Source organism: Penicillium malachiteum, assembly GCF_028827825.1.
Source record: "Penicillium malachiteum strain IBT 17515 chromosome Unknown utg000004l:1.0-4883003.0:1.0-4884900.0, whole genome shotgun sequence".
Taxonomy (NCBI): Eukaryota; Fungi; Ascomycota; class Eurotiomycetes; order Eurotiales; family Aspergillaceae; genus Penicillium; species Penicillium malachiteum.
The window spans coordinates 1660896-1674153 of record NW_026643097.1 but is presented as its reverse complement, the minus strand read 5'-3'; the positions used below and the strand labels follow the sequence as shown (position 1 = coordinate 1674153).

Below are 13258 nucleotides of genomic sequence, written 5' to 3'. Positions count from 1 at the left end.
CAGTCGAGGATAGCGACGTCCAAGTAAATATGCAAAATTTCGACACCTGAGCAGTACTGTTGATGGTCAGGGGTCAAACTTGAATTCTGGAGGGGCTGACATCTTGTCTGCTCTGGGCATTGGGCAACTATGCGCATGTGCAGTTCGAATATTGATGTAACAGACCTCAAGAGTCCAGAAATCGGGGTTTGCTACTCTATCAAGCAAGCGGCTCTAGGCTGTACCAGTACATATGGGGGGGGGGGGGGGCCTGATATGCAAACATTTGAAGGAGCTGAAACACCTGGGCAGTGCATATATGCACTTTGCGCCCCAGGCGCCGTTATCAGGTGGGTATTTTTACTTTGGAAAACTAGCAAAATCTGTATTCAAAATTTCAAACTATGCCGGATCATCTCAGGTGCTCCCTCTGACACCTATTAGTACTAGTACTGGCAGGTCTGACATTGTCAGCCCCTGTCGGAAGGATACATAGGTATTCACCTGCCACTGCCAGCAGTGGGCAACATCCATGGATTTTAAGTTGGTCTCTTCACGATAACTGAGTGACTGATTAAATCTTCTCGAGGTAGGAAAGCTTCCAAGGTTGGAAATAGTCCACGGTATGGACAGCTTTATTGAGATGAAAATGGAACAGACGAGAATTTGAAGCCAGCTTCTTTGCATACTGTTTAGGACTCGGAAATTGAATAGTTCTCTTCAAATCACCTATATATTCCTGTGTCAACATCCATCAGGCCCGGGCTATTACTACCTAGGTAGTATCTCTCAAAAATCAATACACATGCCCAGACACGTCAAGATTAATCAACATACAACTTGAACCCCGCATAATGAGTGCGGGGAAGGAAGACAAAAAGTGGGACTAAAACGAAAGGGCCAATAGAACGAAAGCGATATAAGGAGAATCATCGATATTTCCTCTACACCGGATAAATATCCAGAAAAGGGAAGTTGAATAAAATCTCATAACAAGCATGACACTGGTAGCCACTATCTCTAACTATCAACCACTGGCATCATATTCCCTTAAGTGCTCGCCCTCACCTAACATCCGACTCGGAGTCAACGCCCAACCCTTCATTCAAAATGGCTCCAACCGCTACGGTCCTTCTTAACGAAGACAAAAACAATACAGCAGCTGGTGCCTTGGGCCTCACAAAAGATGGCAGAAAATTAAAGATCCGCTCATACCCCCAGTTCGAGACCTTAATCGAAGAGAGAAACTACAGAAAACAGCACCTAGCAGCTGCATTCCGTATTTTCGCAGAGCGGGGTTTCGACGAGGGTGTCGCAGGGCACATCTCTGTTCGAGATCCCATTTTAACAGATCACTTCTGTAATTCTTTCTCTCCTGGCCGTTGAGAAATCACACTAACCATTGAATACTCAGGGCTAAACCCATTATCCATGCATTTCTCCCAAATCAAAGTCTCCGATTTGATTCTCGTGAATGAAGATGGAGAGGTCGTCGAGGGCGATGAACCAATTAACGGAGCGGCTTTTGCTATCCATTCTGAGATTCATAAGGCACGCCCAAATGTGAATGCGGCTTGTCATGCGCACTCGGTTCATGGAAAGGCATTTAGTGCGTTTGGGCGGGAACTGGATATGATCACTCAGGATGCATTACGCTTTTATAAGAGTCATGCTGTGTATGAGGAGTTTGGTGGAGTGGTTCTTGATCGAGAAGAAGGGATGAAGATTGCGAAGGCACTTGGGGATGGAAAGGCTGCTATTTTGCAGAATCATGGGTTACTTACAGTTAGTTGATCCCTGCGCTTCTCTATTTATCTTCCTCCTGGTTGCTCACAAGTCTTCTCAGGTTGGTGAAAGTGTCGACGAGGCTGCTTTCTGGTTTATCAGTCTCGATAAAACTTGCCATGCGCAGCTGCTTGTCGATGCGGCAGAACTGGGAAGTGGCCATAAGAGAAAGTTCATCACTGGCGATGAAGCTGAATTTACAGCCAAACAGATAGGAGGGCCTGAAAAGGGGTGGCTGGCGTTTCAGCCATATTATGATGAAATTGTTGCGAAAACACAAGGCGGGTTTCTCTTATAAATGCCCTGTTGTGGTTGTGGTCTAGCAGTCTTTATGATTTACAAGTGCCAAATTCAAATTGTTACAACCACGGTCCACGGCTATCCAGGCATATGACTGCCAATTTTATTTTACATTTGGATATTGCCGATTTTACAATGAGCAAATGGATAGCTTAGCAAAACTAATATTCTCAGGCTAACAAGTCATCAGGTGGTATCTAAAAGGCATGAAAAGTGAAATCAAAGTTCCAGTCTGATACGCCAAAATGCTTTCCCATTTCGACGCCTAAACAATGAAGAGATAAAGCACGGAGAAAAGGGAAAAAAAGCAGGAAGCAGCAGATTCACAACGAGGGAGCAAAACTCAGAATGAAGCCGAAGTAAAGAGCAGATAACGAGGTAGAGCGATTGAAAGAAAAATGCCCATTCCATCAAATCACGCCATGACGCGCCTTAAAAATGGATATCTTGTCGTCGTAAAATAGGATTTCTAGCAGTCGAAAGTGCACTTGAGGACCATCTTTGTCCTCAAGCCCGCTGTCCGTGTCATCGGAGTCCTCGGAGTAGCTAAATAATGGATCATGAGCTACCTCTGCAGAATCATGTTCGTCATCAGTGGTATCCATTGGTTCATCATCAAAAGCAGAAAGACCATCATCACCAGGATGAGAGGGAGAGTTCGTAAATTGAGACTCATCGACATCGGGGTCATTCGCGGAACCAGACCGCTCAAGTATTTGGTAGCATTTCGTGTGCAAACCAATATAGGAGATTTTGAGGTCCGGGCGAATGCTGACAATGTCAAGAACTTGTAACGCCAGTTCTTTCCAGTCGCGGTGCACATAATGGCTCACGTGAGGCAAATACAATGCACGGAGTTGTGGCATCTTGGGAAGTCTTTGCAGGAAATAATGCTAGGAACAGTATTAGTTGGATCTTTTCTTTCCATAATGTGATTTTTAGATGTCATCTTACCCAGTCTCGATAATGCAATGCCATTCCCAATTCCTTCAGCTGTGGCATTCGTCCACTTGTAACGAAAGAGACCATCTCATGGTTGAACATCCATTTATGCCACCGCGTGTTGAGAGTATCTGCAGTTGGAACTCGGTCAGAAGCATCAACAAGAATCTTCCGAAGACTCAATCGGTGCTTTCGAATGATATGTCGATAAATGGCCTCGATATTCACGTTTGAGTCCGAGTCCGAGGTCTCATGCAAGAATACGCTCTCTAGTGTATTCGGAGCCAGGGCATCTTTTATGAAGAGCATCAGGTATGGAGTGACGTTATTTGTGCGCAGGTGCTTAATTTTCAAAGAATAATCTTGCACGCTCAGGCTGGATCGACGGCGCTCTCCTTTTTGCGCTTTTTTCTGTGGCATTGGAGGGGGTGCGTACTTTCGTCGAAGGGCTCTCCACAGGTTCTCGTGTTCATCGCATCCCATTAGTGTGAGAGTGGTGAGGCGGGTCCATTCAATTGACGGCAGGAGATCTGCAATGGAGAGAGGAACTCGCTCTAATTCTAGAACTTCAAGGTTCAATTTGTCCGAGTTGGTCTGATTGTAGAAATAACTGCTTGCCTTGAAAGGGGGCGCATTTGGCGGGGGTGTTTTTGCCAAAACACCTTCCTTTAAGGGTTGCTGGGTGCTATCGAGGGATGATTTTGAGCCCTGTCTGGTAACCAGGTCCCCGCCCTTAACGCTTCTTCCAGGGGACTCCTCGGCTTGCATCAAGTCGGAGGCTGAGGATAACGACAAAGAATCATTCCGCTGAGACTGCGGTTCCCGCTTTGACAGTATACTGAGTACACCTCCAATTCTGGGCCAAGACGAGCTACCGTCGGCTGGGGTTTCAGGGTCCTTAGCACAAGCCAACCAGTCGGCTGCGTATGCCTTTCGTGCAATCCCAATCCGTAGCTCGACCAAGCGACGACGGGACCTTTCGATCAAAACGGCTAGCTCTTCAACATATGCTGGCTCATCGATGTCAAGAACTGCAATGCTCCTCAGCGGTGGCAGGACAGAGAGCGAGGGATGCTCCACATGCTTATACTTTTGGAGTAGTCGGCTCCCAGATGTTAAAGCTGATGTGGGGATTCGTAGGATGTTGTCGGAGTTATCGTGCCAACGGACCCAAATGCGCTCCAGGCGACATTGATCATCGGGCCTCTCCGCAAGTGAAGCAAGTGCAAGCCAAATCTCGCGCACTACCCCTGTTGGCATATCCCATATGAATGCTTCAAGGTTGACCATCCGCGCCACCGCTAGTGCCACCAGTGTTCCCAGCATCTTGCCAACCTCTCTATTCACCGAGTATTCCTGTACCCAGCTTAAGGGCCCATTTCCGATCGAAAAAGTGCGGGTGTACTGCGCATAGTGGTTGCCTCGCCGGTTGAGACTGGTCCCCAGAGGTGTCGCGTGATGGCTGTTATTATGGCATCCACAGTGTTCACATCCTTTCCTCAGTCCCTGAAGATTCATCGATGGTGCATGATGAAAAACATCCTCTCCCATGACCAGGGTTGACAGTCCATATGACAATGCATCCACTCCCGAATAGTCTTCGCTCGATGGGTTCAAGGATTCCGGCCACACAATGTCGAAGCGGGAGTACATATGGGGAATTGTCAGGGCATGCATGGTAGAGCATGTCAGCGCTAGAGAGGTAAGGTCATTGGTGTGCGTCACCTACGCGTGCATATGTTAGCTGCGTCTGGAAGCATATAGATTGCTTAAAGCTGAAACCTCGCACTCTTACCTCTTTGATAATGTCCTTCAATACATCTAGAGGCAATTCTAGAAGCCTCAAGGGCCTCTTCATTGACTCTGAGCTCAAGCCAGACAGAATGGAAGCCGCAGTGCCAGGCGTGGATATCCGAGTCTGAGTGATACTCTGCTCAGAGCTCTCACTTGAGTTAACTTCGAGATTAAACCTCCCAAATGACGAAGAAAGCTGCTGCTTAACCAAGGTTCCTGGCTCCGCCGATGCAGTACTTTGGCTAGAAACGAAGTCCTCTTCGTCAGAGGATAACACCGTATCGGAGCCTGGCCGCTCAGCCCAATAGGAGCTCATCTCCGCCATCAGGGAAGGTGAATTTTTCGAACGTTTTGTAACAGGTGCGAGGTGTAAGTTAAAAGAAGCACACTTCCTTTGCCCTGAATGAAGGAAGAGCTCCCAGCTTGGGGGAATCAAACGTCACATCAGGGGGTTGTTGTGTTGGAAGGAAGGGGTCTGGGGGAGATAACCTAGTGGAGTGAGCTGGCGGATCGCTCCCGGGGCCCGTAGCGGATCATCAGATGCAGTTTAGGTAAGCGCCACTATATTCAGCCGCAGATCGAATTGTATTTAGTCCCGAATTTTATGAAACAAAGAATTAAGTTGGATTATGTTGAGCAAAATAGAGAAATTCCCAATGCATTAACGATTAAATTGCCTCTTAAATTACCCAAACAAAACTCGCAAAACAGATTTCTTTTTGGAGGCTGAGCAAGGCTCATCATATCAATTTTTAAGACTCCACATCGTTTACTCACGACCCAATTTCTCCAAATTGAGGGCTGCACTGATACATGCCAAGTGACTAAAAGCCTGTGGAGTATTTCCCATTTGTTCACCTGAAATCGCCACTTCTTCAGAAAACATTCCCAGGTGGTTTGAGTACGACAAAATATTGTCAAAGTGGGAGAGTGCCAGTTTCCAAATATTCGGAATGGGGACATCATACTTGGCTGCCTATATACGAGGTTAGGGAAAGGGCCCAGCCTCAAGAATGGTCTCACAGAGAAGAGGTAAAAAATACTTACACGAGCCATTGCCTCGACCAGCCAGAAGGTAACCATAATAAAGGCACCTTCGCCTCCAGCCATGCCTGTGAAACACGAGTATTAGTAACAGTAGTGACAAGGGACCTTTCTAGATCTGTGGAACGAGATCAAGCAGGATAAAAGGAGGGATTTGATTTACCGTCATTCGCTTTTAGATGGTCATATCGGAACACCATCTTGGCACTAGAAAGACCCTCTTTCTCGGGGCTTTGCAAGATTCTTTTCAGTGTGTTGATGAATCGTGGATCGTTAGGTGCCACAAAAAATACCAAAGGCGCAATCAAGATTGATGCGTCAAGAACTTCCGGGCTCTCGTAACTCTGACAGAAATGCTGGCGTTCGGTATTAAAGCCTCGTGTCATGATCTCGTCGTACAATTCGTCGCGCACCTGGATCCATTTGAACCGGTCCGGGCATGGGAGACTAGATCGTTTTTCTGCAAGCCGAATACCACGGTCTAGCGCCACCCAAAGCATGACTTTGGAGTAAATGAAATTCTGGATCTGACCACGGGACTCCCAAATCGACATGTCTTTCTGGCCCCGGACACCCATCACGTAATTCACCATCCGGCGAATTGAAGACCATTGGTCATAGGTGATGGGGTTTCCATGTTTGTTGTACAGGTAGATGCTGTCAAGAAGCTCCCCGTAGATATCCAACTGAGTGTGGAAAACAGCCGCGTTACCAATGCGGACCGGCTTGCTCCCCTTGTAGCCATCAAGATGCTCCAACTCGACCTCAGGAATGTCGTATTCGCCTCGGATAGTAAACATGAGAGGGAGGAAGGGCCTGTTGCTTCCTGGCTCGACGTCCTGGGCAGCATGCGGGAAAATCCGGTCGAAGATGAAGTTCACGTAGGCTTCTGCCTCCCGGCTGTAGCCCATCTTGAGGAAGACGTACAGCGTAAAGGCCGTGTCTCGCACCCACGAGTAGCGGTAGTCCCAGTTACGTGTACCGCCCACATTTTCTGGGAGTGAAAAAGTAGGAGCAGCAACAATGGCACCGGTGGGCTTGTAAGTGAGCAACTTGAGAATCAACAGACTCCGCTCCACAGTCTCTCGGTAGTGACCGCGGAAGGCACACTTCCGAGTCCAATCGGTCCAGTAGTCAGAGGTCTCTTCTTCCATCTTGGCCAAGTATGCTGCAATGGTGGCGGAACTGGGCACCGCTTTCTCGGGGCTGTGCAGAATAAAATGAAGAGTCTGTCCCTCGGAGATTCGAACCCAAGCCACTAGCCCTCGGCCTTGCAAGCCTTGTCGCTCTTCTAATGTGAATTTTGCCTTGGGGTATCCAAGCTTATCAGGCTCTCGCGAGTCCGCAAAGATCTCTAGCTGCAACCGCTCTGTTGGACTTTCGAAATGAATGGTCTGCAGTCTATGTTTGCACATATCATCCTCCAGCTTGGCTCGAGCGTTGTGCGAATCCCGAGCATAATTGAAAGCTGGGAACAGTTCGATCTGCAATTCCATCGACCCACGACTGCACTCCAGCTTTCTGATCACACCAGAGTGTTGTAGGCCAGACTTGAAACGATTGGCACCAGGATCATTGCAAGGACAATATCCAGATAGCAGGCGGCCTGCCTGGGCACTCTTCTTGGGGGTGACAGGAAAGTAATCTAGCATCGTTACGACTCCATCCTCGTTAGTCCATCGAGTCTCCAACATATTCGAGTATGGCAAATATCGCTGCTTGTTGTGGGCATCGACCACCGTTTTGTTTGGCAAGATAGACCAGAACCCTCCTTTTTTGTCATCCAGGAGACGGCAAAAGACTGTGGGTGAATCAAAGACAGGCCAGCACATATAATCAAGACTGCCAGCCTTGCTCACTAGGGCACAAGTGTGCATGTCCCCAATCAACCCATAGTCTTCAATGGCATTATACTGATTGTCGGTCATGATGACGGGCGAGTTCAATTGAGGGCAACTGTTGGATATAGTGTTTGGCACAGAAAACGTCCGTAAACAAGAAGAAGAAGAAATCAAGATATGGTAGTTGGGACTTCACAAGCAGGGACAGATGGAAATCCACGCAAAGAGGTAGGAAAGAACAGCTCCAAGCTTTCTGTTGCGGGGCATCCAGCAGATGATATATGATCCCGTATGCTGCCCGGAAGTGCCAGGAAGCAATGACATGATGATGATAATGTTCTTTGGGTTGAGGTCATGTTCATAGTCATTGAATGGCTCTACCAATAATGGCAGCCCGTCTTGATGGGGATTTCCTGCCCTAGATTAGCATAGGACATAGGTCACACATCATAATTATCGAAGTGATCTCCCGTCCGCTCAGGTATGCATAAGGTTAGTATCGATCAACTATCAATCCTGCGATGATCTCCAATGATCAGCCCCCAAATACCGGACTCGTTCCCAATCGGTGTCCCTGACCCCTCCTGGGGCGGTTTTCACGCTTTAGGCGTTGCTTCCAGCTAATTTCACCTTGGCCCATCTCTGCGTGTTCACAATTCGACCTCTTCCCAGGCGATGCCCGGGGAATTTCAAGTCGGAAGTCATAATCCACCAATGACATGAAACTAGTGTTTTGCTCATTTCCATGTCTTGATCTCCCTGGACCCCGGATCGACCGAACAGTGGAGCGAGGGCCAAGGTGGAGCAGTGGCGACCAGTAAACAACCAGTTAAAGAACAGGGTCAAGCAGAGGGATATTGGAGTCATTAAAGTCTGAATCTACTTCCTTGACCGCCTTCTCCCTTTATTCAGCTTACCAATCTTCAACTCCATATCAGTTTGTACGCTACGTAGAAGATAAGGTATTCAGTAGCATAATTTTTGCATAATTCTTCATGCTAAAGATTCTTTCATGGAGATTTGAACTGAAATCACCTTTATAGTTAATTTTAGGGCAAAAATATCGCTTGTGAAAACAGAAAGTATGAATTATACTGCATTAGATAACAGTAACTACCCGATTCAGACTTTAGTATTAAGAATCCTCCGTGTATACATTAAGACCTGTATGGTACTTTTACCCACCCGAAATGACTGCAGAAGAAAACACTCCTTATCACCGCCCTTCACTTTCTTTGCGTGACCGCTCCATTCATTTGATTTCCTCTTTCTAAAGCTTACTCGATCATTCGCGCCATCTATTGTCTCCCGCCCTTGATTTCGATCTCTTCTTCTCCCCGTCAAGAAAGGGTGCTACTGTCGCGTGAACCCCCCGGTCGCACCCTTCATGGGGCTCACACATTGCCTCTGCAACCCTTCCCTTCCGATCTCTATTTAAATCCTCCCCCTCGAAATGGGGTTATCTACCGCCGCCAACCATCACCGGCGGCGGAGCTCGGTGCTCACAGGGGCAGCCCGACCGGGTCTCCCGGGCTCCTCGGAACCGAGGGATGATAGTCTCCGACCAGGAGAGGAAAGATCCAAATGGGATGAAAATGAGCCTTTGACGGCTGAAGATACCGATGCATCTGATCTATCTGCGGTAGTCGATACTCGCGAATTGGATATGAGTTCAGATGAGGATCAATATGATGAAGAAACAGGCCTTACAGCACATCAGAGACGTCAGCGACGTCGACGGCGCAGGCAACGTCGGAAGCTTGATGCTCGTATTGCTGACACCAAAACTACTCACAGCATCTTCCAGCTTGGTCTGGCAGATCGCAATGTTGTCAATAAGCTTATGGTGAATGCCGGTCTGATTCTGATGTGGTACTTCTTCTCGTTGTCCATTTCCATTGTGAGTTTATGATTCACTGGACCCTTATTAGCGCGCTGATCTATTTGGCCATCTTAACTAACAATTACTTTCCCTTCATCGCAGTACAATAAGTGGATGTTTTCTGAGAACGATGTCGTCTTCCCTTTCCCTCTTTTCACCACCAGCCTACACATGGCCGTTCAATTCACATTCTCCGCTCTTTTACTATTTTTCTTCCCATCTTTGCGCCCACAGCGCCCCCCGCCATCTGTCACGGACTCGTCGGTCGATGGCGACAAATCTGAGCCGGTGCTCACTAAATTATTCTACTTTACACGACTCGTTCCTGCGGTGCTGCAACATCGCTCGACGTTGGTCTGGGCAATATGTCGTTGAAGTTCATCTCTCTCACCTTCCTCACAATGTGTAAATCCTCTGCACTCGCCTTCGTTCTTCTTTTCGCTTTCCTATTTCGACTCGAGTCGCCTTCTGTTAAACTCATTTTCATTATTGCCACAATGACGATTGGTGTGGTGATGATGGTCGCCGGCGAGACTGCGTTCAATGCGCTCGGATTCAGTCTGGTCATCGCTTCTGCTTTCTTTTCTGGTTTCCGATGGGGTCTCACACAAATTCTCCTACTTCGCCATCCAGCAACCTCTAACCCCTTCTCGACTCTTTTCCTTCTAACGCCCGTCATGTTTGTTTCCCTCATAGTCATCGCTCTTACTGTGGAAGGCCCCACTGAGATCCACAAGGGTTTCCTCGCCCTGACTGAACAGCATGGAACTCTGTTCGGAACTGGTCTGCTAATATTCCCGGGAGTGTTGGCATTCTGTATGATTTCATCTGAATTTGCCCTATTAAAGCGCTCATCGGTGGTTACCTTGAGTATCTGCGGTATTTTCAAGGAAGTAGTCACAATTAGCGCCGCAGGTGTTATCTTCCACGACCAATTGACTCCCGTGAATGTGACCGGACTGGTTGTTACTATTGGCAGTATCGCATGCTACAACTATATGAAGATTGCCCGCATGCGCGCTGAAGCGCAGACTAGCTGGAGCCGTGAAGGCAGTCCAGAATCTGATACCGAGGATACCGACCCCAGTGGAGGTGAAACCGGTGAATACCACCGCGTTATCAACCCTCCGACCAGCTCTTTGCCCGATGGCCCTTATGACGATGACTTGCATGCTTCTGGGTCGGGTGACCAGCGACGCTCGTTCCGTGTCCGCGCGAGCGGCGCTATGCAAGGGTTGACCATTTCCACATCCACTATTCCCGAGGATGATGGAGACTCCCCCATCAAATCCGCCCCTCCAAACATTACCTCGATGTCCGATGCATTCCACACACCGCTGCAACCCGATCGACATGCATCTTCAGATATGCACTCCGCTTCGTCCACCCCGCCAGTCCGACATCAAACCCCTATGAACTAGCACCCTTCCCCATTCGTTTCTCGATAACTATGTTTCTGCCCCGATCTACCTTTGTGACATTTTGGAGAAGTGCATTCCTCAGTTTCTTCAGTGACTGAACCAGCCCTTTATCCTGTCTATGCTGGGGTCTGTCGCCCATTCTTCAGGTTGATGAGCTGCTTCAAATACTTGGACCTGTTGTTTGCCAATGTTTGATGTAAACTCTACTTGCCTTACGAGCAATGAGTGTTGGGATTATGTTGGAGATGGGTGTTCTTTTTTTTCTTTCTTTGCATGGCGGTCGTGAGCTTCATTGCACTTGAGAGCGGCAGCTTGACTGATACCACAATTAAATTTCTTTCTTGGGCCCAAGGCCACTTTTTTTTTTTTATCTGAACTCACTTTGATCATGACTCGGAAATCCCATATCAAAATTATTTTCTCATGCGTGCTCGATTGGATTGATCAGACACTGGACACTGTTGGAATAAAACAAGACTAAAAATACATTCAAGCTTCATACAAACTCAGCTTAACCGATCATAGACTACTTCCCCTTCATCATATCCATAAGGCTTTTCTGCCCCTTCCCGGGTCCTTTGGCCTTCGCTTCCTTCTTCTTATCTGTCTCAACCTTCTTGTCATACTGCTGCTGCTGTTTCTCTCGCGTATCTCTTCCCTCCTCCGAAAGCTTGGCCTCAAGAGCCTTAAACTCCTCCCCTTCAGGATCCATCCCAATCAACGACTCAAGCAACTTGATTTCCTTCGCCCAGATACCCGGGTCTTGAACAGTAGCCGCCGAAGCTCCAGCAGGGCGCTTAGCTTTCTTTCCCTTTTTCTTCGCTCCACTCTCACTATCACTTCCTTCATCCTCATCCTGCCCTTGAACCTTGTCAATAGGAGTCTCCAAAACCATGGGCAATCCTTCGAAGCGCGGCTCATTCATAACATTATGGAATGCCCGAAGACCCAGGAACCCAGTTCCAATATTAGCGTGTAAATCTCTCTTGCTAGCGAATGGAGCCTTGGAGTCATTAAGGTGCAGCGCTTTCAGGAATCGAATTCCAATGAGCTCATCGAATTCATCCAGGAAGGCTTTGAAGCCCTTGGGTGTGACCAAGTCGTATCCTGCAGCGAAGCTGTGGCATGTATCGATGCAGATACCGATGCGGTCGTGGTGCTCCTTTGGAATTAGGGCTAGGAGGTCCTTGAATTCAGAGAGTTGACCACCGATTGTGTTCCCGTGGCCGCACATTGTTTCCAGCACGGGAATCACTGTGGATGTTTCGGTGATGGCTTTGGTTAGTGAGTTTGCGAGGCGAGATAGAGCCTCAGGGAGTGGGGTTTGGTTTGTGCTGCCAGGGCTGGAGGTGGAAATAGATTAGATATTGAAATTAATTTGCAGTTTCCAGATGGCTGGACTTACTGGAAGTTGTAAAGCTTGATACCGAGGGCTTCACAGCGGCGAAGATCATCGAGGAATGAAGTATAAGCTTGCTTGGCTTTGGCTTCGTCGTTTTGGGCGAGATTCACAAGGTATGAACCGTGTGGGAGAACGTGCCTACGTCCATTAATACAGGTTCATCAATACTCTTCTTCGGGGTCCCATTAAACTCACGCAGCCGCATCATATCCTTTCTCGGTGCATAATTTGCGGAACTCATCCCGATGTTCGTCCGATAGCGCTGGGTTATCCCATTTGCGCTGGGACTTGAGAAACAAGGCGAATGCATTCCCTCTGTATTCGGTCAGTTCCGGTCGAAAAAGGATTCTCCTCGTTTCATTGGCGAAGATTAGTACATACCCGATCTGCTCGGTGTTGTGGATTGAGTTGAAAACGCCCTTCGCAGCGCTCACGTGGGCACCAACGAACATCTTCAGGCCCTTTGTGCGTGGCGCTAGTGGCATTGCTTCGGTCTCTTTTGACTCCTTGGTCTTGGTTGCTCTCTTACGAGCTGGCTTCGGCTTTGGAGCCTCGGGTTCCGCGTCAGGATCAGCCTTAATCTCAGCAGACTCTTGAGAGACAGTCCTCTTATTAGCAGCGGCCTTTTTGGTTACTGACGCAGCCTGTGTCTTCTTCGTCTGCTTGGGCTTGTTCTGTGGGGACTTCAAATCCTGGTCGGACTCAGAGTCGGACAGTTCTTTGAGGTTGGTGCTCGATCTTTGTCTCTTAGATCGTCTCACTGGCGATGCGTCTGTGCCTTGGCTGAGGTTTCTCTTGTGACCTTTAGGCTCTGGAACTTGAGGCTCCTCGTCATCGTGCGAGACACACATGTTGCTCTGGGTTTTTG

General features: G+C 48.2%; 5 protein-coding genes across 5 annotated transcripts; 3 read left to right on the top strand and 2 right to left on the bottom strand.

The window, feature by feature from the left end:
• Positions 1-1089: 1089 nt before the first annotated feature.
• Positions 1090-2062, top strand: N7483_008773 (class II aldolase/adducin family protein; the record flags this gene model as incomplete). The annotated part of the gene is made up of 3 exons (XM_057092200.1): positions 1090-1339; positions 1394-1764; positions 1826-2062. The coding sequence occupies 3 exons, from the start codon at positions 1090-1092 to the stop codon at positions 2060-2062; spliced, it is 858 nt and encodes a 285-aa protein (XP_056943374.1).
• Positions 2063-2474: 412 nt separating this feature from the next.
• Positions 2475-7772, bottom strand: N7483_008772 (glycoside hydrolase family 15 protein; the record flags this gene model as incomplete). The annotated part of the gene is made up of 6 exons (XM_057092199.1): positions 2475-2957; positions 3019-4731; positions 4802-5088; positions 5578-5776; positions 5848-5912; positions 6008-7772. The coding sequence occupies 6 exons, from the start codon at positions 7770-7772 to the stop codon at positions 2475-2477; spliced, it is 4512 nt and encodes a 1503-aa protein (XP_056943373.1).
• Positions 7773-9138: 1366 nt separating this feature from the next.
• Positions 9139-9942, top strand: N7483_008771 (uncharacterized protein; the record flags this gene model as incomplete). The annotated part of the gene is made up of 2 exons (XM_057092198.1): positions 9139-9585; positions 9670-9942. 2 exons carry the CDS (start codon positions 9139-9141, stop codon positions 9940-9942), a joined length of 720 nt encoding a protein of 239 aa, XP_056943372.1.
• Positions 9943-9968: 26 nt separating this feature from the next.
• Positions 9969-10988, top strand: N7483_008770 (uncharacterized protein; the record flags this gene model as incomplete). The annotated part of the gene is made up of 1 exon (XM_057092197.1): positions 9969-10988. One exon carries the CDS (start codon positions 9969-9971, stop codon positions 10986-10988), a length of 1020 nt encoding a protein of 339 aa, XP_056943371.1.
• Positions 10989-11514: 526 nt separating this feature from the next.
• N7483_008769 (DNA-(apurinic or apyrimidinic site) lyase APN1) lies at positions 11515-13241 on the bottom strand (the record flags this gene model as incomplete). The annotated part of the gene is made up of 4 exons (XM_057092196.1): positions 11515-12331; positions 12394-12528; positions 12586-12705; positions 12772-13241. 4 exons carry the CDS (start codon positions 13239-13241, stop codon positions 11515-11517), a joined length of 1542 nt encoding a protein of 513 aa, XP_056943370.1.
• Between the last annotated feature and the right edge of the window lie 17 nt (positions 13242-13258).